Source organism: Rattus norvegicus, chromosome 2, assembly GCF_036323735.1.
Source record: "Rattus norvegicus strain BN/NHsdMcwi chromosome 2, GRCr8, whole genome shotgun sequence".
Classification (NCBI taxonomy): Eukaryota; Metazoa; Chordata; class Mammalia; order Rodentia; family Muridae; genus Rattus; species Rattus norvegicus.
The window spans coordinates 24,894,358-24,916,026 of record NC_086020.1 but is presented as its reverse complement, the minus strand read 5'-3'; the positions used below and the strand labels follow the sequence as shown (position 1 = coordinate 24,916,026).

The window sequence follows — 21,669 nt, the reverse complement described above, 5'->3', positions numbered from 1 at the left end:
TGGGTGTGGCATGGACCCAACCTCCCACAGCCTCTGAAAACTAATGCAGGTTATTTAAACACAGACCTACTGATCAGTCAGTCCTATCACCTGCTTCCTCATTTCTCTTACTCTAGGAGTTACATGTTATAACTCATGATACAGATACACAGGCATGCATGCATGTACACACACATGCACATATTTTCACATACATGCATACCCGACACACATAATGACACCTACATCATATATACACGAATGCATATACACATACACACACATGTGCAGATGTACACACAGGCCCATACGCGTGCTCTCACATGCATATACTTCACACACACAGTGCACACATGTACACACATATGCACAATTCACTCACACATGCACACATGTACTCTCATGCACACACACATGCACAAGTTCTCTAAAGAGTACTCATCACCACTATGGACAACACATGCAGATGGCCCTCATCTTCTCCATTTCTTTAATTCTGCTGGTTTCAGTCCCCATTAACGGGTCACATGAGGTTTTAAAAATATTAAAGAAACAAATCAAAGGCCAACAAAGCACGGGTCCATATGATTGCCGTATTGAGATATAACGACTTGGGGAAAAGAGATCGCTATGTTCGGTTTGCTTTTTTCTTTCTCTTGTGTACTGTTCATGGTACTGAATCGCATATAAGTATAGACTGTATGTTGACCATATTCCTTCCCATAACCCCTACTGAACCCTTCCATCTCCCAGCCGGTCCCTCTCCAGGCTTACTTCAGTGTGTTATAGGCTTTTCAGAGGACGTTATGACTAAGAGGCTAGCTTTCTGTTGAAAAGTTATTTTTTTACCAAATGACCCCTATTCATTGTAATCAGCAAAGTCTCTGCCCTCAAAACTGGGCCAAATGGGATCTTGAACATCTTAGTCATCAATGTTCTAGGACCGACGAAGGAGAAGGGAGAGCCAGTCTTCTTTAGTGGTGTGGATTCTGGTAAAGTCACCCACACCTCAGAGGACGGTCCCATACCCAGGAATATGGAGAGATAAAAAGAAAGAGGGAGAGGAGGAGAGAGAGAGGGAGGAGACAGGGAGGGAAGACCGAGAGGGAGAATGGAGAACACATGAAGGCAGATGGATCTGGAAAGTTAGGGGGAATCATGGAGGATGATCAAAATACAGTGATTAAAACTTTCAAGTAACTAATACAGTTTTATGTAGGGGGGAGAGGAAGAAGGAGGGGGAGTGTACAGAGGAGGATGGCTCAGATTTAGGTGAACTAGATCGATTTTATCTTGTCTAGGTGGGCGGTTTATATCTTTATCAATCGACAGTGAATTTATCGTGTGGATGGATCGTGGATTGAGAATTTAACATATAAACTAATTGCTAAATTACAAGTTTGTGGAACTTTGATTTTTACCGGGCTCAAGAGGACAGTGTGTGACAGAAACGGCTGAGAGGCAGTTGGAGCGTGCGGATCTGGTTCTCTTGCCCTTGCTGAGTGAGAACTCCCAGGGCCCGCAGAAGGAGATATATGTGTGTTGTCAGGCATGGTAACTACTGCACAGGGGACCGCACAGGGAGGGCAGCTAAAAGGGAGTCAGCCAGGAGTGGGCGACTTGCGACCATGTGATAGTAGCAGTCGGAGCTAGTGGATCAGGCTAGCAGGATCTGATAGCAAATGCTATCTTTAAATTTTTACTGTAACATTTTTCAATAAGTTGGTTTACAGATTTGTGAAGGAAACATATGACTAAAACTCTGGCTCCAGGCAATGAGATATGACTAAGAGTGTTCTGAGTGGAACCAAGCTCAGCGGCACTGTTAGCTCCAGGACCATTGCCAGTTTGCAATGCCTCTCTCCTTCCATAGCTTGTCTGTAGGGGGAGATAACATCTCTCCTACGCTGTGGCTCTTCTTGTACAAGAAGCCACGTTACTTAAGATGCTACACTTGGAGCCTGGTCATGCGATCTACAGTTTTTACTGTCCTTGGGTGTCAGGGTCATGCATGATCTCTCTCTGTCTGTGGCAGCAACCCAGTGACACTCTCGTAAAACATACGCAGATCGATCGGAGTACCGACCTTTTCAGATTTTTGTCAAACACACACATTTAAGAGGATTCTGAATAAAAATCACACTGATACCATTGATCCTGTAGGAAAGGGTGTGTCTGTTTGTGTGAAGTGGAAAATGACTCCTCACTCAGTTGACGTTCACCAGTGGCTTATGCTCTAAGGTCAACAGTCGACAAATGGGGCCTCATAAAACTGCAAAGCTTCTGTAAGGCAAAGGACACTGTGGTTAGGACAAAACAGCAACCAGCAGATTGGGGAAAGATCTTTACTAATCCTACATCCAATGAAGGGCTAATATCAAATGTATTCAAAGAATTCAAGAAGTTAGACTCCAGAGAATCAAATAACCCTATTAAAAATGGGGCACAGAGATAAACAAAGAATTCTCAGCTGAGAAATATCAAATGGCTGAGAAGCACCTAAAGAAATGTTCAACATCCTTAGTCATCAGGGAAACGCAAATCAAAACAACCCTGAGATTCCACCTCACCCCAGTCAGAATGGCTAAGATCAAAAACTCAGGTGACAACAGATGCTGGTGAGGATGTGGAGAAAGAGGTACACTCCTCCATTGTCGGTGGGATTGCAAGCTGGTACAACAACTCTGGAAATCAATCTGGAGGTTCCTCAGAAAATTGGACATAGTACTACCTGAGCACTCTTGTGCGTATACCTAAAATATGCCCCAACATATAACAAGGACATATGCTCCACTATGTTCATAGCAGCCTTATTTATAATAGCCAGAAGCTGGAAAGAACCCAGATGCCCTTCAACAGAGGAATGGATACAGAAAATGTGGTACATTTACACAATGGAGTACTACTCAGCTATTAAAAACAATGACTTCATGAAATTCATAGGCAAATGGATGGAACTAGAAAAATATCATCCTGAGTGAGGTAACCCAGTCATAAAAGAACATATATGGTATGCACTCACTGATAAGTGGATATTATCCCAAAAGCTCAGAATACCCAAGATACAATTTACAGACCACATGAAGCTCAAGAAGACAGAAAGACCAAAGTGTGGATGCTTCTGTCCTTCTTAGAAGGGGAAACAAAATACTCACAGGAGGAAATACAGAGACAAAGTGTGGAGCAGGGACTGAAGGAAAGGCCATCCAGAGGCTTCCACACATGGGGATCCATCCCATATATAGTCACCAAACCCCAGTCACTATTGAGGATGCCAAAAGGTGCATACACACACACACACACACACACACACACACACACAAACACATTTCATACACCACTCACACACACACACACACACACCATTCATACACCACACACATACACTGCATACACCATACCTATACACACACAGAGATGCATACACCATACAATACACACACACACACACACAAATTCATACACTCCAATAATAAAAAATAAAAATAAATAATAATACACTATACTGTATATGCCATATCCTACAGAAATCTTTGAGCTTAAGCAAAAAATATACCAAATTCTCATCTTCATGAAAAACAAAAATATTTTCAGAAAACCACACAGATAACTCTACTGTTGTGTGCTGGGTGTCATAGAGTGACGGTTTGCGTTATTATGAGGTGGTAGGAATTTTTCTCCTGCTTGGTGCAGAAGGCCTCACTCTGGAAGGAGTGGTGGCTTGCACTGATGGAAGGACAGTGTGTGTTACTTGCTTCAGTGTTGAGCAGTATGCACAAAGGCCTAGGAATCATGAAGAACTAAAGGGTGGAGAGATGGGAAGCAAGTTAAAAATGTGTGGTTCCTGTCTCCGATGTCCTTCACATTTCTGTTTAATAGAGTTGCTGTGAAATTACACAGCAGAATTAGCAGACAAGGCTAAGCAGATAAAACCACGGGAGCCTGTAGTCTGTGGTGAGTCTATTGAGAGAACTGTTGAAAGGCCTTAAACACTGGTTTGACACATCCAATTTGTCCTTTGAAAAGGTCTTTTTGGCTCCTGGGATTTCAGACTTGAAGAGCCAAGAACAGAATAGACCAGATAGGGCTGCTTTTATTATCTAGGGAGAGACAGACAAGTTCCAGGCTTACCTACCATGATGAATGGTAGTGTTTCTTTACTGGCATAATGAGACCAGACAGGGTGGATTTCGGAGAAAAGCCTTGGACTTTCTTTTTGAGCATTTTGTGCTTGTGGTATGTTCGAAATATCTAACAGGGGAGTGTGAAGAGAGTTTGGAAACCTGGGTCTGGAACTCAGAGATGAGATCCAAGGATGTAAATACATGAATCATGTGTTATAAGTTAAAAGACGGGGTTGGGGATTTGGCTCAGTGGTAGAGCACTTGCCTAGGAAGCACAAGGTCCTGGGTTTGATCCCCAGCCCTGGAAAAAAAGGAAAAAAAAGAATCCATTTCTTGTAAAAGACACATACATTCCTGAGGGAGTGATGGCAGGCTGTCCCTTGGATGTAGACGTGAAGCCTATTGATGACCTCAGCAGACAGAGCCTGCCTGCTGGTGATCGGTAAGGGGGATGAGAGGCTCGGAGTGACAAGTGGAGACAGTAAGAGACCAGGAAGTAGGTTCGGTGAGTGTAGATAGCCTTTCGGAGAAGAATTATTGTTGTTGTGGTTCTGGAATTTGATTCCTGGGTATTAAACATATTAAGCAAGTGGTTCACCATGAAACTACATCCAGCCCAAGACGTATTTTCATTTTTAAGGGAAATAGATTGCTTAATTATTATTGGATCACAGAATAATTTTAAAAGTGGAGTCAGTGTGAAGTACTAAATGTTTTATTGATAAAGGAAAGGTGGCTGAGACCGCGACGTGGCAGCATAGAGGGTCTCACAAACACTGGGCCAGAGCTGGGAATAATGTTTGGAGGTAGAAACTTTGCCCGGCATGTGTAAAGTCCAAGGTCACCATGATTGTTCAACCCACAAAAAAACCCCAGAGAAATGCTGAATTAATGTAATGGCTGACATTTGAGCTTTTGCTGTTGTGAAGGAACTGTGTTAAACCACTAAGTGTATTAGTTAGCAAACATAATTTCACAGCAGCTCTATTAGACAGAAACACGAGGGACATTGGGGACCGGTCGCCAAAGAACTATCTTTACAGAACTCGAGGACAGCTGCTACAAACCAGGCAGTCTTTTTTTGTTTCAAATTATTTTATTTTCAATGGACAAACAATGGCATAAATATTATCTATCTATGGAGTATAAAAGAGATGCCGTTACATACGTACACCGTGGAGTGATTAACACCTCTCATCTGATCCATCATTCTGTGTATTTACGAGTTCTCTGAGGTGAGAGCATTCGGAATCTGTACTTTTAGCAACTTTTAAACACTTCTTTCTCAAGCATGGGCCGTACTGTTTGTGTGCAGACAAGCAATAGAGCACTTGTCTCGCCTGCAAGACCACCTCCGTCTCCCAGGGGGACTGGCTCCATGATCTCTCTGAGGAAAAACTATAATCCACACTGGCAACGGGGCTTTTGTTAACGCTCCCTATTGGCTTTGCGTGTGGATTGCGAGAGGCATAAATGGAAGTGTCATTAGTGGAATGGTAACTTTCGGTGGCCTTTAATAAATATGTGTGCATTATTCATGTAATTGCACCTGTGTCTGCAGCGGGCTGACGGGAGAGTATAATAAGTAAGCAGAATTCACAGGTCTGAAGCCATTTTCCTCCCTGTCACCCTGTAGCATTTTGTGAGCTTCATTAAGAGGAGTCCTAAAATAAATGACCTTTCCTGATCCCTGGGGACCGGCCCTAACTGCAGTCTGTGTTTCTTCTCCTCCCAAAGGATTTAACAACGAGAGGACATGTGACAAGGAGTTCATCATACGGAGAACAGCCACCAATCGAGTCCTGAATGTCCTCCGCCACTGGGTTTCAAAGCATGCACAGGTAATTCCGAAGTCCCAGCGATTACTTCCAACGGTTTTACATTTCATTTACCTTTGCAAGCCGTTCCACAGGTAAACCATCTCCTGACACACTGTGGTTGGAAGCCTTGGGATTTAGATGCTAAGGAGGGAAGATGTGTGGGCAACACACAAAGAAAAACAGCCACATGCGTGGCCAATGTTGCTGTCACATCTGTAGATAATCTGAGGCAGATTGGTAAACCAGAGCTCCCCTCTTCCCTCAGATTTGAGACAGCACCACCGAAACTGCCCCGGAGCACCTGGGGTTACCTTTCTCAGGGTCCCCTCTGACAGTGAAGAGGCCTCTATCTCCACTGGTAGCCGCAGCCTCCATGGGCAAACATTACAGTGACTCCTAAAGGCCAAAAATACATTTTTATCTGGCCAGGAAGGGTTTCTCACCAATTCACAGAATTTTTACCTAGTGTTCTTTCCCTGTTTCAGTTCCTAGTACTCTTTTTTTAAGTTGAATGAATTTCAGTTTTCTATTAAAGAACTTTGTAGAGTTTTTTTGTTTGTTTGTTTTTGTTTTTTTTTCTGCGTCTGCAAAACCAAACCAGGCCCCTCTTTACTGTGTTGGTTCAGAGGATGCCCAATTCATTAGGAACTTTATGTCAGGCCTTCCTGGACCTAATGGTGGCTATAAGGAGAGTTGGTGAAAGAGACCAGGGCTCTGATTGGAGTAGGTCAAAGATGTGGCAAAGTGTAAAGACCATTTTGAGCTAAGCATAGAGTACAGCATGAACATTTGTGATTCAGACTCGCCTCCTCCAAAAAACAGGAGAGGCCCCTTTAGTCTCCCTGCACTTGGCCCTGATGCACACTTTGCCTGTGCTTGCCCCGTTTAGTGTGTGTCTGTCTTCGTTCTACTAGTTCTGCTGGTCTGGGCACCTGGCAGACGGCTGCTTGGTTGCTCAGTTGAACTGAGTTTACATCCTGAGGCTGCCGCTGTGCTCTCTCTCCACGAAGTCATTTTCTGTCCTTTAGTTTCTGAAGGCAGCCAAAACACAGGCTGAGTTTGACAGTGACCCAGCTGGGCTCTGCACTCCAGCATGTATTGGCATTGCTGTGGAAAGAAAGCATGTCCACAAAGCACGCATGTGCATGCATGTACACTCACCTCCTGTGTGTCATTGACACAATCCCCAGGTCTCCGCAGGTAGCAGGGCTGTGCTGCTCTTAGTTCCTGTGGCCATCGTTATCTCCTGAGGGACTTCTAGGCTGGAGAATCAGCTCAGAACTGTCATTCACTTGTGTGGCTGTCTCATGAAGATGCATTTCAGGGTGTTTCTGCTGTGTTTTGTTTTCTGGGTTTTCTGTTAATCTGAAAGCCACCTGGTCTGCTTTGCCTGGGACAGCTCACAGACACGGAATGGTGCTGCAAAGGGAACTGCAGAACTGGGACTGCAGACTGCAGGTTTCTTCCTCCAACTCTGGGCCATGTCTGAATGGACAGCCAGAAGGGAGGACCATTCAGATTTCCCTTTTCCTGGGCTCAGCGGACACCTGTAAAAGCATTAGATCAGACAGATGACCCAGTTGAATAAACAAGCACCTTCCACCACAGAATTCGTGCACTGAGCATAACTACTGTTCTTTCTCTGTTTTCTCTCTTTGTCCACCACTGAGAGCTGTGCACTGGCATGAGTGAGGGCAATAATGACCTTGGGGGGGTCTCTGACTTCAAGGAGTTTCCAGCTGTTGGACAGACGGCCACTCTCAACCATCGTGCTTTCTGTAATTTCTGTGCCACTGTCTTCCCCTTGCCTCTTCTTGTTGTCTCAGACTTTCAGGCAGAGGACCAGAGTCTCAGGTGGGGGTGGAGTGCGGTGGGTTGGGGCAGAGGAAACAAAAGACTGTGTACCAGTGGGAAGTCAAAATGGGAGGGGTCAAAGAGAATAGCAGGGTCAGTTCTCTGCTATATGGGGAAGGGACAGAGATGCTTCTCCCTCAGTCAGCTGCAGAAGACACAGTCTGAGGAGGTCACCAGCTCTGAGGAGGTAAGTTGTATAAGGTGTTTGCTGGGGTAAAGTGAGGAACTCTGTTTGCATACACAGGGGCCTTCTCTAGATTGGCCTGCTGAGGAATCTGGGATGGCCCTGTCCTCTGTCCAAGCACACTGCCTATAGGGGTTATATAATCCCACTGAGAGAGGACAGGTAAAGTGCCATATTGGAAGAGCAGGGGACCCTAGGGGGCTTGAAAATGACTCACAAGAGGCCAGGCATTACCTGGGTCAGGTGAGCTGGCAAAATGCCCAGAAGAGTCCTCTTCAAAATCCCACCAATATGCCTGCAAGAGGCAAGCTAATCACAGCCTGTCACAGCCAGAGAAGCCAAAGCCCAGGTCACCTGGATATCACACCAGACTCAGCTCTTTCCCCCTGAGTATCTGCAGCCACAGCAAATGTGTAGGTTCAAGGGGGAGGGAGCCAAAGGAACCATTTGTGCCACTTCCTAGGCCTAGCACAGGCCGGGTGTGGACAGGATCACACATGTTACTTGTGTGAACTACACAAGACCATGGTTGCAGCGTAAAGACCCCGCCAGGGTGGCACCAGTCTGGACAGTGGAGGCTGGCTTACAGCGGCTGACCAGGCCTGGCTAGAAGCAATGATGGTGACTGATGACTCCATTCATGGTCTGGCTTCTACTCGGAGTCCATTTCACTGGCTGTGTTCAAGTTTCTAACTCAGTTCAGTCTTCTTACGTGAATTTGTGGCAAACTCAGAAAGACATATTTATCTGAAAAACAAAGTACTTTTGAATTCATATTGAACTATATCGTTTTTTTCCTTTTTATTGAGCCATGATAGACTTCACACAAACAGTTCTGAGCTTAAGTGTGTATATAGTCCAGTGCTAATCTTTGAAATCCCACCCTGGTCAAGACAGAGAGCCCATTCCGTAACAGCTGAGGCAATACTCCAGTGGGAGGCATAAGTCTGTGCTAACAAGGGTCCTATCACGGAGGGTGTGTGGGTACCTGAGAGACAGGGTGGGGTGTGGAGTAAAGACTGATTCACAGGGAGACTCCTGCTTTGGCATTTACTGGCTCCATGGCTCAGGAAACCTTTTGTCCCAGGTTCTAGATTTCTTCCTCTAGAAAAATCCAGATACTGGCAATTCTTCCTGTGATGGTGACATGAGGTGGCTCATGTCGTGAGACTGGTGGGGAGCCTTGTGTCTACACCCTGACCTCAGGTGAGCAGAATGTCAGCCCTGCAGCTAACTGGCAGAGCTGCTGAGTCCTCAGAGGGCTCAGCTGCTTTGCTTGTCTTTAGGAGTTTGGCAGAAATGCTGCACTTTATCTGCAGCGCCCAGCGTGGTGGCTTCTGAACACATGATTGGTCTCCTGTGCTAGCATGGTGGAAGCCCTGAGGTTTTATCACTTAATTAAAATGAGATCGCTATAAGTATAAACCAGAGGTCGGTCCGAACATAACCCAGCACTGAGACCCGAGTCCTTGCAGCCTTGCCACATGCTCTCCGTCACAACCATGGTAGGAAGCTGAGGAGAAGGGCCCCTCCTCATGGAGGGAAAAACAAACCCTTACATAATTCCAGTGTTGTAGTGAAATCACAGAAAATGGAAGCTCCTCCCTCCCCCAGAAGGAAAGGACCAGGCAGGGTGCCTCCCTGTGTCCTGGTGCTAGAAATAGGACTGTGCCTGAGTGAGTCACAGAGATCACGGAAGCAGGCACTAGGAAGGCACTCAAGGATGCCTGGGTCAGAGGGGGCCAGATGCAACTACCTCCATTTCTCTGTCCCTCCCTCCCTCCCTCCCTCTCTCCCTTTCTCTCTCCCTCCCTCCCTCCCTCCCTCCTTCCCTTCCTCCCTCCCTTTCTCTTTCCCTCTCTCCACCCCTCCCTCCCTTCCTCCCTCCCTCCCTTCTTCCTTCCCTCCTTTCTTCCTTCTCTTCCTCCCTTCCTCTCTTCCTCCCTCCCTCCCTGTGTCCCTCCCTCCTAGCTGTTGCCTATGTTGTCAATGGCAGGAGCCTCTTCTTAATTTTTTTAATTTCTCGGCATCACGCTGCAGAACACAGAACTCGGTGTCCCCTCAGAGCTCAGAGTTCAGATGTATCCTTTGTTCTAGATCTGAAGTGGGGGTTGAGCCAGGACAAGCACCACACAGTTTTTGGTGTGGGTGGGAGAATGCAATTTGTAAGAGACAACTGAACAGGCAGCTGCTGTCACCTCCACTGACAGCTCTTGGCCGACTGCCAGCTCTGTCTATCCCAGGGCTCAGTCCCTCTGTCTATGCCCATTCCTGCTTTGGTCATCTGCTTCCAGCACTTTTCCATCCCCATGCCCAGCCTACCCTCAGCTCCCAAGCAGTGGCTCTGCCCTTCCACTTGTGAGGCAGCCTTGGTGTGGGGATGCCTAACCACTGAGCTCTCTACAGGATAAGGATGCCTCTTGTGCTTCAGGTCTCTCTGCCCTGCAAGAGTGCTTCCTGTCTTGAGTCTCCTGGAGATGCCCAGGAATTTATACCTCCTAACCCCCAATTTTCACCCTAGGCAGATGTGGCAATTTCCAGGGGACTGCATGCTGGTGCCCTGAACAAAAGAGGAAGCCTTGGCTGCTTTAGCACAGTCTAGAGGCCAGCTTGAGGTTTGCCATTTTAGTTATGATATGGGGAGCCAAGTCTTTGATGAAGTTCTTATTAAATTCTTTACTTAGAAGGTAGCCTCTCTGTGGAGATGCATTTTCTTTTGCAACAGCCTTGTAATTTTACAAATGTCTCCAAATATTCTATTATTTTCTATGCCTCAGTCACTATTCTAAGCTCTCAGGGATAAGTCACTGCTCCTGCTTTTCCCTTCTGAGGGTGAAAAAGCAGATGTACTCATTAGCCTAGCTCTGCAGAAGGGGATGCTGTGGGTCAGAGTTAGCATTTTTCCTTTGATTACATGGAAAGCAACAGGCAGCACCCAGATCTCCATCCATGCCTCCTGGCTATGCAGTCTGTGCTCCCAAACCCTGACCTAAGAGCCTCTCCATCTATCTAATCAATTCTTGGGGTATTGCAAGCTCAAAGTATAAAACACGAAACCCCACTTCTGATACAAGATACCGTTGTTGACATTGGAAACACTTTTTGGTTCTATTTATAAATATTACCCTAGGAACATTTTCCCATGGCCAAGTCGGTTTTCTGTTGTTCAACACATAGGATTTATATCTGCTGTAGAGGAGCGTGGAGTAGAATACTACATCCCTCTACAACTGCTGGAGCACCACTCAGTTTTAGATGGTGACAGGCATATAGATGTTGCTATCTATCACTGTCCACAAAGAGAGGATCAGACTTCCCTCATCTTGGGGCTTAAGAAATTCCACCTTAATAGGTGGCTTGGAAGATGTCCCACTGCTCAAAGGTGTTAACATACCTCAAAGTTCCTGAGCCTCTCCACACCAAGTGGGAGCTGACAGGGATACTTGAACCAAGGAGATAAAATTTAGTCTCAACCTGAGATGTTAGGTAATGAAACAATTCTTTTTAATACTAGATTCACTGTCTAGTGCTTCAGTCATGCAAATGGCCTCATACATCACGGAACTGGATGGTTGGTGGGCTAGGTACTTTCTTACCCCTTCATAATAGGTGTCCATTACTTCTAGTTGTCCACCAATTCCTGACAACTAAGGGACTCTGGGTATCAAATAGTATAGAGCATTGTTTGCTCACAAGCTCACCTTTCTCACTGCAGGAGCCAACAGAAAATAGAGAGCACGCAGTTTAATTGACATAGGCCAGCAACCCTGACTTCTCTGCTCCCCTAGGTTTCTAGACTCATAGGCTGATGGCAACCTTGATTCCTACAGCAGTTCAGCCTGCTGTGGCTCTCATTTGACCTTTCTCACCGCTCTGGGTGAGTACCAGGGACATCCTGTTTCCCCTTAGTTCTTAAGGATCCTGGGTCACAAATGACTGTAAGGGAAGAAGCCTGGCCAGCTGAGTAGGAGTGCCTTCCAGTGTGAGCATTCCTGCTTTCTCACGGGTGACCTGGGGGATTGATCTGCATGGGGCTCTTACATAAAACTGAATTACTTGTCAGGCTCAAATATTAAGGATAAGCTATTATCTGCTTACTTTCTGTGTATATGAATGCTGGGGACTCTCTGGGATTTGTTTTCTGTTCGTTTGTTCATTTGTTTGGGTTGGTTTGGCATCAGCTTTTTCTTTTTGTTCTTCAATTTCTGCCTTCCCTGGGTTGAATGAACAGGCAATCAAGTTTTCTTATTGATTCTTAGTGAGAAATCCTAGTTTATAAGCTACTTGCTACACTCCTCGTGTCCTCTTTCCATCTCTACATTTGTCCTTTAAAGTCCCCTTAAGCTCTCTAGCTTCTCTTAGTATCGGTGAGGCATTTATCATAGGACCCATTAGCTAGTGTGGACCAGAGTAAGCAGGTAAGACACCAATGTCCTTGGAGGACCATGCTTTCTCTTCTCCTAAGTGGCTATGACTTCTACTAAAGTACTAAAAATTACTTTCCCACAGAACTGTTAAGAACCCTTCACCTTTTGGCAATGAAAAGTAAAGGTGAAGTCAATTTCTTATTGACTAAGAAATCAATAAGAATTAACACATCGAATCTGACTGCTTTGATAGACTCTTGCGATTATTTTCTGATGAAATGTGTGGTAGTTTGAATATGCTTGGCCCAGGGAGTGGTACTATTTGGAGGTGTGGCCTTGGGCATGGGCTTTAAGACCCTTATCCTAGCTGCCTGGAAGCCAGTCTCCTAGCTGCTTTGAGAACAAGAGGTGGAATTCAAAGCTCCTCCAACCCCAACATTTGCCTGAATGCTGCCATGCTCCCTCCTTGATGATAATGTACTGAACCTCTGAACCTGTTAGCCAGCCCCAATTAAATGTTGTCCTTATAAGAGTTGCCTTGGTCATGGTGTCTGTTCACAGCAGAAAATTGTAACTAAGACAAGATGTTTGTGGGAGTAAGGCTTCCTACTCCTCTTTAGCATCTCTCTTCTTTCATAATTGCTCTTGGACCTTGGAAGCCTGACTGAGGACTGTGGGGTACAGCCATATCCTCACAAGGGAAAACATGGCCAGACATGTGCTATGATGTCCTCAGTCCTTGTTTTACAGGCCAGGCTTAGACCAGGGCTCTCACCGCTGCAGAGCTCGTGATGACACCTGGAGCCAACCTCACACTCACGTAGGCCCTGGTTCACTCAGCCCCTGGTTGGCTCTGCCCCTGGTTGGCTCTGCCCCTGGTTCTCTCTGCCCCTGGTTGGCTCTGCCCCTGGTTGGCTCAGCCCCTGGTTGGCTCAGCTCCTGGTTGGTTCTGCCCCTGGTTCTCTCTGCCCCTGGTTGGCTCAGCCCCCTGGTTCTCTCTGCCCCTGGTTCGCTCAGCCCCTGGTTTGCTCAGCCCCTGGTTCGCTCAGCTTCTGGCTCCTGCTATCTGCTGCCCTTTTCTCTGTGTTCCTCTCCCCACCTCTGCTCCCAGATGTCATCAACTTGAGCTCCAAGTCTCTGCATCAAGTCTTCCCTTGGATTAACATCAACAATGCTTCCTATGGACTTAGTGTCTCCTCCATGGTGCAGAAATGAGTTGTCTCCAACTCTTTCCATCAGTCTTTTTACATGGACGGACCGCATCTTCTCCTGGTGCTTTTCTAAGGTTTACATTAGAAGTAAACTCAAGGATCATTGCAGCGACAGTTGGCATTGTTCAACTAGAAGATATAAATACTGGAATTAAAGCAGGCCCTTGTAGATCTTCTCCTTCCCATCTTTGTTATTGTCTGACCCATTTACTTAATCACTTTTTCTAGAACCCTAATAGAAAGTACTCTGGAAAAATTTTTTCTTAACCTCTCTCCCTGATGCTTGATTTTAACCAGGACGGTTTGTTTGTTTTAGGCTTAATGAGGAAAGCTTGGGAACTATCTGATTTCAGGGTTAAGGAGCAAGCAGTATTTCCAAATTCTAATAAGTCCTGGGGAGGACTAGAGGCTAACTTTTCATACGTCTTAAACTCAGAGTCCTTCATCAGAAAGCAGCTAAAGGAATGCTTTTCTTGGTGGCACTTTCCTTTGCGGTGTCTTGGTGTTGCTACCACCATCGGCTTCTGAACAACGTTTTCATTTTAATATACACCTGCATTTTTGTACTCCGCCTTCTCCTAGTACCTCCCACTTCACATCTGCCAAACTAGTTTCCCAGATCATCAGTTTAAGGTGACCTCCTGTCCTCAAGTGGACTTGTGCTTATTCAGTCAAGAATAGGCGAGAAACAAGGCAGTGTGCAGGCCAGCCAGGAACAAGCCAGTACACTTAACCCGTCTGAACTTAATTGTGTCTTGAGTTTAGTACTCGGCCTGTAGGCTCCTAGGGGATAGTCGGGCATAGGTTTCTTACATGCTGATCCTCTTTGTAGTGTCAAGAACCCTCTGTAGTTAGTAGTTAAGGAATGGCTCCTTAAGCATTGAACACCTATTGAGAAGTGTAAGTGTAACTGTGCTCTTCTTACTCTGCACTCTATACTTTCACACTCCTTATCCTTCCTTTCATTTTCCCATGAGTACTTTGTTCCGGTTATGTAAAGGAGGAGGCTGTTACATTGTTACATTTGTAGTTGGGGAACTTGAAATTCCTTGTGCTTTACAATGATTGTCTCCAGAGGGAGGAGCTGATGCAGGGCCGGTGCAGCCTAGAGACGTGAACATGGGCAAGCCCCAGGGTAGCAGGCGTGGGTAAGCAGTGCTCTCCAGGGGCTTCCATCCAAGCTTTTAGCCAGGACAGACCCTCCCGAGGTTGGCTTTCAATTTTAAACTTCTACCTTTAGACACTTTTCCTTGTCACGCAATGCTGACATCTGCAAGTTCATGCTTAAGAGCTATAATCAAGTCTCAAACAACAACAACTCAGAATATTTTAAGCGAGTTTGCGATGCCGTGTCAGGCCCCATTCACAGCTTGGAGCCCACAGGCCATGAGGTAGACACAGAGTGAAAAGTGCGGTTGGCTTAAAGGTATGATGAGGACCACCGAGGATCATCTCAGGCCTTTATCCTGAGGAGATCACGCAGCTCTTTTCCTGCAGCACAACTTAAATTCTTCCCTTGTGTAGTTCAGGAAGGTAGAAAGCCAACAAATACGTCTCATTTTCTTGAATGTCAACCTGAGCCCCAGTCTCTAGGTTCAGGACCCAGCACATCCTAAGCACCTGCTTTATGGACCTCTCTCTCTCTCTCTCTCTCTCTCTCTCTCTCTCTCTCTCTCTCTCTGTGTGTGTGTGTGTGTGTGTGTGTGTGTGTGTGTGTGTGTGTGTGGTTTTAAACTTGTTTCTGCCAATCTGTTCTCCTTTGCATGGTCCCCACTTTAAAACTCTCTGGCCGCTGCTAGAATACACTGCAGATTACAGACTAAATCAGTCACAATTCTCTGTCTCCTTGGATTATCCTCACTGATTTAGATTCCCCCAGTGCCCCAGAGTCGCCTTGGCCACAGGTAGCATGTACTTAACACTTACCCTGCTCTCTGCAAAGAATGGCTATGATTTTCAGATTGCCGAAGCTGCCAGCATAGGTTAGTTACAGCACTGGGGAACATGGCTTATCTATTCACAGAGTTTGCTGTCTTCCCTTTTCTCCAGAACTTGAGCTTAAACCAAGGGCCTGCACTATTCTAGGCCGATGCTCTTCCACTGAGCTCCACATACTCCAGTCCCATTTTTATTTTCTACTTTGGAGTGGGGTCTAAGTTACCCAAGTTGGCCTTGAATTCTCTCAGTAGCTAAGGCTGACCTTGAATTCCAAGTCCCCTGCCTCAGTTCCACAATAGCTGGGATTACAGCCTTGTATGACTAGGCCTAATTTACACATTACTTTTCTGTTGTGTTATTAAATCTTATTAATGCAAACTACATTGATCAGACTGGAACCAGTATCTTAAGATTCCTGAGCAGGAGTGAACAACATTTCTAGACTCAACCGACATTCGAATTACAGGCTGCTATCAGCTAGCCAATCTACTAGTAGTGGGTCCATAGCCGTTTTTTTCTGAAGGAATGTGTGGTATGAAAATTTGGCCTTTGGTCAGCTCTGTAGGAGTCCAGATCAGGGTCTGCTTCTTGCTGCCTGTTGAAGTTTGAATGGGAGGCCTAGACTCTGTGCATCTGGACTTTCCTTGCTTGAAACGGTACCAGTACCTAGCATGGGGTGAGCTGGCACCAAGCCCAAGTCACAGTCACTGTCGGCCTCATCTCCCTGGTTCTTCTGAGAATCACACCACTATCAGTTGGCAATCACTGTAAGTGTCCCTTGTGTGCAGTTCCACCTAGAGAACTGTGACCTGTTTCCCCCCATCCTACCCTCCAGCTGGCTGCTGCCTCTGTGCTGACCTTAGATTGTCTCCAGCCTCCACTGCTGTTCTAAGTCTTAGCAGAGCATCACGAGGTCCCCTCTGCTCCCCTATCACCTCAAGCCTGTGCTCTAGATGTCTTTAGCTAGTGTTTCCTCCATCCACCCATCCACCCACCTGCCCATACACCTGCCCATCCATACACCTGCCCATCACCTGCACATACACCTGCACATACACCTGCACCTGTACAGGTGCGCTGCCTTCCCTAGCACCTATATATTGGCTTGCTCAACAGTTGTCAAAAACATAAGAGACAGCTTGAAATGTAGACATCTCATATTTCATGGCCTTCAGTTTTCTTTCTTTTCTTTTTTTCTTTCTTTCTTTTCTTTTCTTTCTTTCTTTTTTTAACCTCCTAATGATTCTCTGTCTACGTGCCTGTGACTCGTTAATTTTGGAGCGGAGGGGCGTGGGAATCACGTGGAAATAATCACTGCTGAGATAGGTTCAGCGACTTCCTCTGGTCTCAGGCCCTGCTTCCCTGCTGTTCACTAGATAACCGGACAGATCCAGGGTGCCTACCTCCCAAGAGCGCTGTGGCCCAGCAGCGCCATCTTGTGGACAATGAGCTCCACTGAAACGAGACTTTGGAAACGGAGCCAAAATCACATTCTATGATGTAATGCCGTCAACCAGACTTAAAATTATCCTATCTCTGGATTTTAAAATAAAACAAATCTGAAATGCCTTCCCTTCCCGATTTTTATTTCTTTTTTCACTAGAAATAACATTCTAAACTTTTCAATGGCCAATGGTGTATTTTTACGTTCATTTGTGTGTTCATCAAAGGTTTCAGCTTTAAAAGCAAAACAAAAGTAGTGTGATGTTTGGATCTTCAAACGTGGTCACTATAGAGTTTGTTACATTCAGAGTCTTGGAGATGAAGGTGTATGACTCCATGATAACTTCCTGCTCTTGCAGTGGGCCAGGGTTGGACTCCCAGCATCCACCTGGGTAGATCACAGCCATGTGTGACTCCAGTTGCAGGAGATCTGGTGCATACTAGACACATGTGTGGTGCACATACATACATGCAGGCAAAGCATGCATACGTAGAAAATAAAACAAATCTGAAACAAATGTCCAGAGTCTCAACCCCCGTGACTCCTGTCTGCCTGAGAGTTTGAGCCGCACAGGTGACTGGCGTCAGATGGAAATTCTGTGTTCTTGCTCATGTGATGGCCCTTTCCGAGCCTCAGTGGCCCATGCATTCATTACAAGGGACGCTGAGAGTGTGTCCCTTGTCCCCTGTCCCTGAATTCCTAGGATACTTCATGGCAACACCCCAGGTAGGAACAGCAAACTCAAGGCAGGGTGGGAGGAACTCACAATGTGTATGAGGGGTCAGAGAATCTGTTTATGTCGACCATGTTGCAGGAGATCAAATATTCAGCTACAACAGTGCACCGTGCTTCAGACAGCCATCAGCAAACATGTCACATCATCTTTTAAAGGGGTGCTCAGGCCAGTCTCCCCAAAATTCAGGAGAGTAAAATTGCATTTAAAAATGTTTTTTTATAGAAGAATGTTAGATTTGCATTATCTCTTATCAATAGCTCAATAATTATTTATTTGTGATTTTTTTATTTTATGATTTTTTTTTTTTGCTAACTACTAAAAGTTTTAAATGAGTTTTTCTTGTACGAGACATGCATAAGGATCCCGTTGGTTAATTCATTTTGTTTGACAATTCCGTGCATGGATATAATGTGTTTAGACTGCTCTCATCTCCCTTCCCTTCCCTTCCTACATCCCAATCACTACGAAATCTCTTCCTATGTGCTTGCTTGTGTTTTGTGTTCCTCTGGGCTCTACCAGGGCCTTCTGTGTGGCTGTGGTATCAGAACTATCCATTGGAGTCTAGCGGTCTCACAGAGGGTGTGTAACCAAAGATAATAGCACTCCCTTCCCTCCCTCGAGCTCACACTGCCTCAGTTCAGCAGTAAGGGGTGGGGTCCATGAGCCAACCACAGTCCCTGCCCATCCACAGCTCACCCTTGAAACAGCCTGTCTTGTGTAGCCCAGGACAAGCCATTGCAGCTGCCAAGTTTGTGATTATCCCGACTATGCTGTATCTAGAGGCTGGGTCTTCACAGCTCTTCTCCCTCTTTTCCAGCTCCTACATTCTTTCTATCCCTTGTCTGCAGTGCTCTGTGAGCCGTATCGATGACTTATTTAGGACTGAACCCTCACTTGTCACTTATTCTCAGCATCTTACAAAGCCATGAGTCTAGGAGACCTTTCACATTTGCCACCCTGGGGCCTCAGAGCAGCCCCTGTGGAGCCCAGGATGTAGCCCAGCAGCTGCTCAAGGATGCCAGCTAATCACCAATTAGCTCTCAGAAAAGCCCAAGCAGATGGCTGGTGTCCTTCACAGTAATCCTGCTGCTTATGGTAATCAGATTATTTGCATCATTAGTGTCTCAGCACAGCTACATGAAGACTCACTAATATATATCAAATATTCATTAAGGAACTAAACTCCTGACGGTCGCCAGCTCCTGAAGCAGACAAGGTCGTTAATTGTTTAAAAATACAAATACCTCTACCTTGAGATGGGATGGGGGGGTGGATGAAGTCAAAACAGCAGCAAGATATAGCTAGGCTGTCCATGCACACAGTCTAATAAGGAGCTGTTGGATGACAAATAGGTGATGTTTTATGGAAGCATGATTTAATATTAATACCGTAGGTATAGTCTTATCAGAGTGTTGCCATTGCTGTGATAAAACACCATGACCAAAAGCAAGGGAAGGGTCACACTTCTACACCACAGTTCATCATCAAAGGAAATCGGGACAGGAACCCAAACAGGGCAGGAGCCTGGAGGCAGGCGCTGATGCAGAGAACATGGAGGAGTGCTGCTCACTGACTTGCTGCTCGAAGCTTACTCAGCCTGCTTTGTTATAGAGCCCAGGACCGCCAGCTGAGGGTTGGCACCATCCACAGTTCACAGGGCCTTCTGCCTCAATCGCCGATTTTAAAAATGCCGTACATGGTTGTCTACAGCTGATTTCATGGATACGGTGTCTCTGCATTGAAGTCCTCTCAGAGGACTCCAGCTTATGTCGGGGTGACATAGAGACTAGGGAATACTATCAGTACTTCCCTCAGGCCCCAGCGGCTCTTGTTTCCCAAGAGGTAACACTGCTAGCAAGCAGTCAAAGTGACTTTCTGAGAATAGCTTACTGTTCCTTTTGCCACGGAACTGAGATGCTCAAACACTCAGTTCAAAGTTGGTTAGATTTTCAAACTACCTAGAACTAATAAGATTAAAGACATTTTGGCCCTAATTTGCTATACGTTGTAAAATTTTACTGTTTTCTTTTTTATCTAACCATTAGGGATGTTGGTCTCCAACCATTTAAAATGATTCAGAAGGTTAGTTCCTCAAAATCATTTTGTTTAATGTTGAAGTGTAATTATTGTAATGGATGATACAGTTAATAATATAACAATACAAGTATTAGAATATGCTGTAATAACTGTCACAGACTCTTGTAGGTAACCATTGCTGCCTGTTACACACAGACTAGTAGCCTATAAGAGCAAGGTCCTCCTGTGTAGACCTGGCGGTACTAGCTCATTCTGCAGACCTGACAGTCCCAGCATGCTGCCAGGGGATAGTGCACCAAAATTCACGTCATAAAGGGGGGCCAAAACCACAGATTCACATCTTTATTCTGTTTGTCCCCAGCTATTTTACCTTGAAAATCTTCAAATCGATGGAAAATTACTAGAATAGAGCAGTCCAGTGTCACACATCTGGAATCCTCTCAGTGGATTCTCACATCCTCTTCCCCACCCCTTACAATCCAAGAAGAAGCCAATAGCAACATGACATCTAAGAAAAAGCTTTATTGTGTGCCTGTGTATGTAAGTGTATGTATGTGTTCTTGTGTGGAAGCCAGACGGCCATTTGTTTCTCTCTTCCCACTATGTATGGCCCAGGGAACCAAATCGGATCTTCAGGCTTGGTGGCAATCACCCCTACCCTGACTTGCTTTGCTCCCCCAGGACAGTTTAATCTCTACAGTTCTCCATCTAGTGTGGAGATCTGCAGTCCACAAGTCATCCAGTCAGTGATCACAGTGAACCATCCTTGCCCCAGCTCTAACCCAGGTCCTGGGCTGTTGCTCATTTGGTTTTCTTTCGTTTCTTTCTTTTTTTTTTTTTATTAACTTGAGTATTTCTTATATACATTTCAAGTGTTATTCCCTTTCCCGGTTTCCGGGCAAACATCCCCCTTCCCCCTCCCCTTCCTTATGGGTGTTCCCCTCCCAACCCTCCCCCCATTGCCTCCCTCCCCCCAACAGTCTAGTTCACTGGGGGTTCAGTCTTAGCAGGACCCAGGGCTTCCCCTTCCACTGGTGCTCTTACTAGGATATTCATTGCTACCTATGAGGTCAGAGTCCAGGGTCAGTCCATGTATAGTCTTTAGGTAGTGGCTTAGTCCCTGGAAGCTCTGGTTGCTTGACATTGTTGTACCTATGGGGTCTAGAGCCCCTTCAAGCTCTTCCAGTTCTTTCTCTGATTCCTTCAACGGGGGTCCCATTCTCAGTTCAGTGTTTTGCTGCTGGCATTCGCCTCTGTATTTGCTGTATTCTGGCTGTGTCTCTCAGGAGCGATCTACATCCGGCTCCTGTCGGTCTGCACTTCTTTGCTTCATCCATCTTGTCTAATTGGGTGGCTGTATATGTATGGGCCACATGTGGGGCAGGCTCTGAATGGGTGTTCCTTCTGTGTCTGTTTTAATCTTTGCCTCTCTCTTCCCTGCCAAGGGTATTCTTGTTCCCCTTTTAAAGAAGGAGTGAAGCATTCACATTTTGATCATCTGTCTTGAGTTTCATTTGTTCTAGGAATCTAGGGTAATTCAAGCATTTGGGCTAATAGCCACTTATCAATGAGTGCATACCATGTGTGTTTTTATGTGATTGGGTTACCTCACTCAGGATGATATTTTCCAGTTCCGTCCATTTGCCTACGAATTTCATATAGTCATTGTTTTTGATAGCTGAGTAATATTCCATTGTGTAGATGTACCACATTTTCTGTATCCATTCCTCTGTTGAAGGGCATCTGGGTTCTTTCCAGCTTCTGGCTATTATAAATAAGGCTGCTATGAACATAGTGGAGCACGTGTCTTTTTTATATGTTGGGGCATCTTTTGGGTATATGCCCAAGAGAGGTATAGCTGGATCCTCAGGCAGTTCAATGTCCAATTTTCTGAGGAACCTCCAGACTGATTTCCAGAATGGTTGTACCAGTCTGCAATCCCACCAACAATGGAGGAGTGTTCTTCTTTCTCCGC

The 21,669-nt window shown here is 45.7% G+C and overlaps 1 protein-coding gene across 3 annotated transcripts in view; it reads left to right on the top strand.

The window, feature by feature from the left end:
* The window catches only part of Rasgrf2 (RAS protein-specific guanine nucleotide-releasing factor 2), a 248,075-nt gene that overhangs the window by 180,747 nt on the left and 45,659 nt on the right, over positions 1 to 21,669 (top strand). For all 3 annotated transcript variants that reach the window (XM_039101563.2, NM_053721.2, XM_063281151.1), the window contains 1 exon segment: positions 5,841 to 5,944. In XM_039101563.2, the coding sequence (XP_038957491.1) occupies positions 5,841 to 5,944 (104 nt within the window).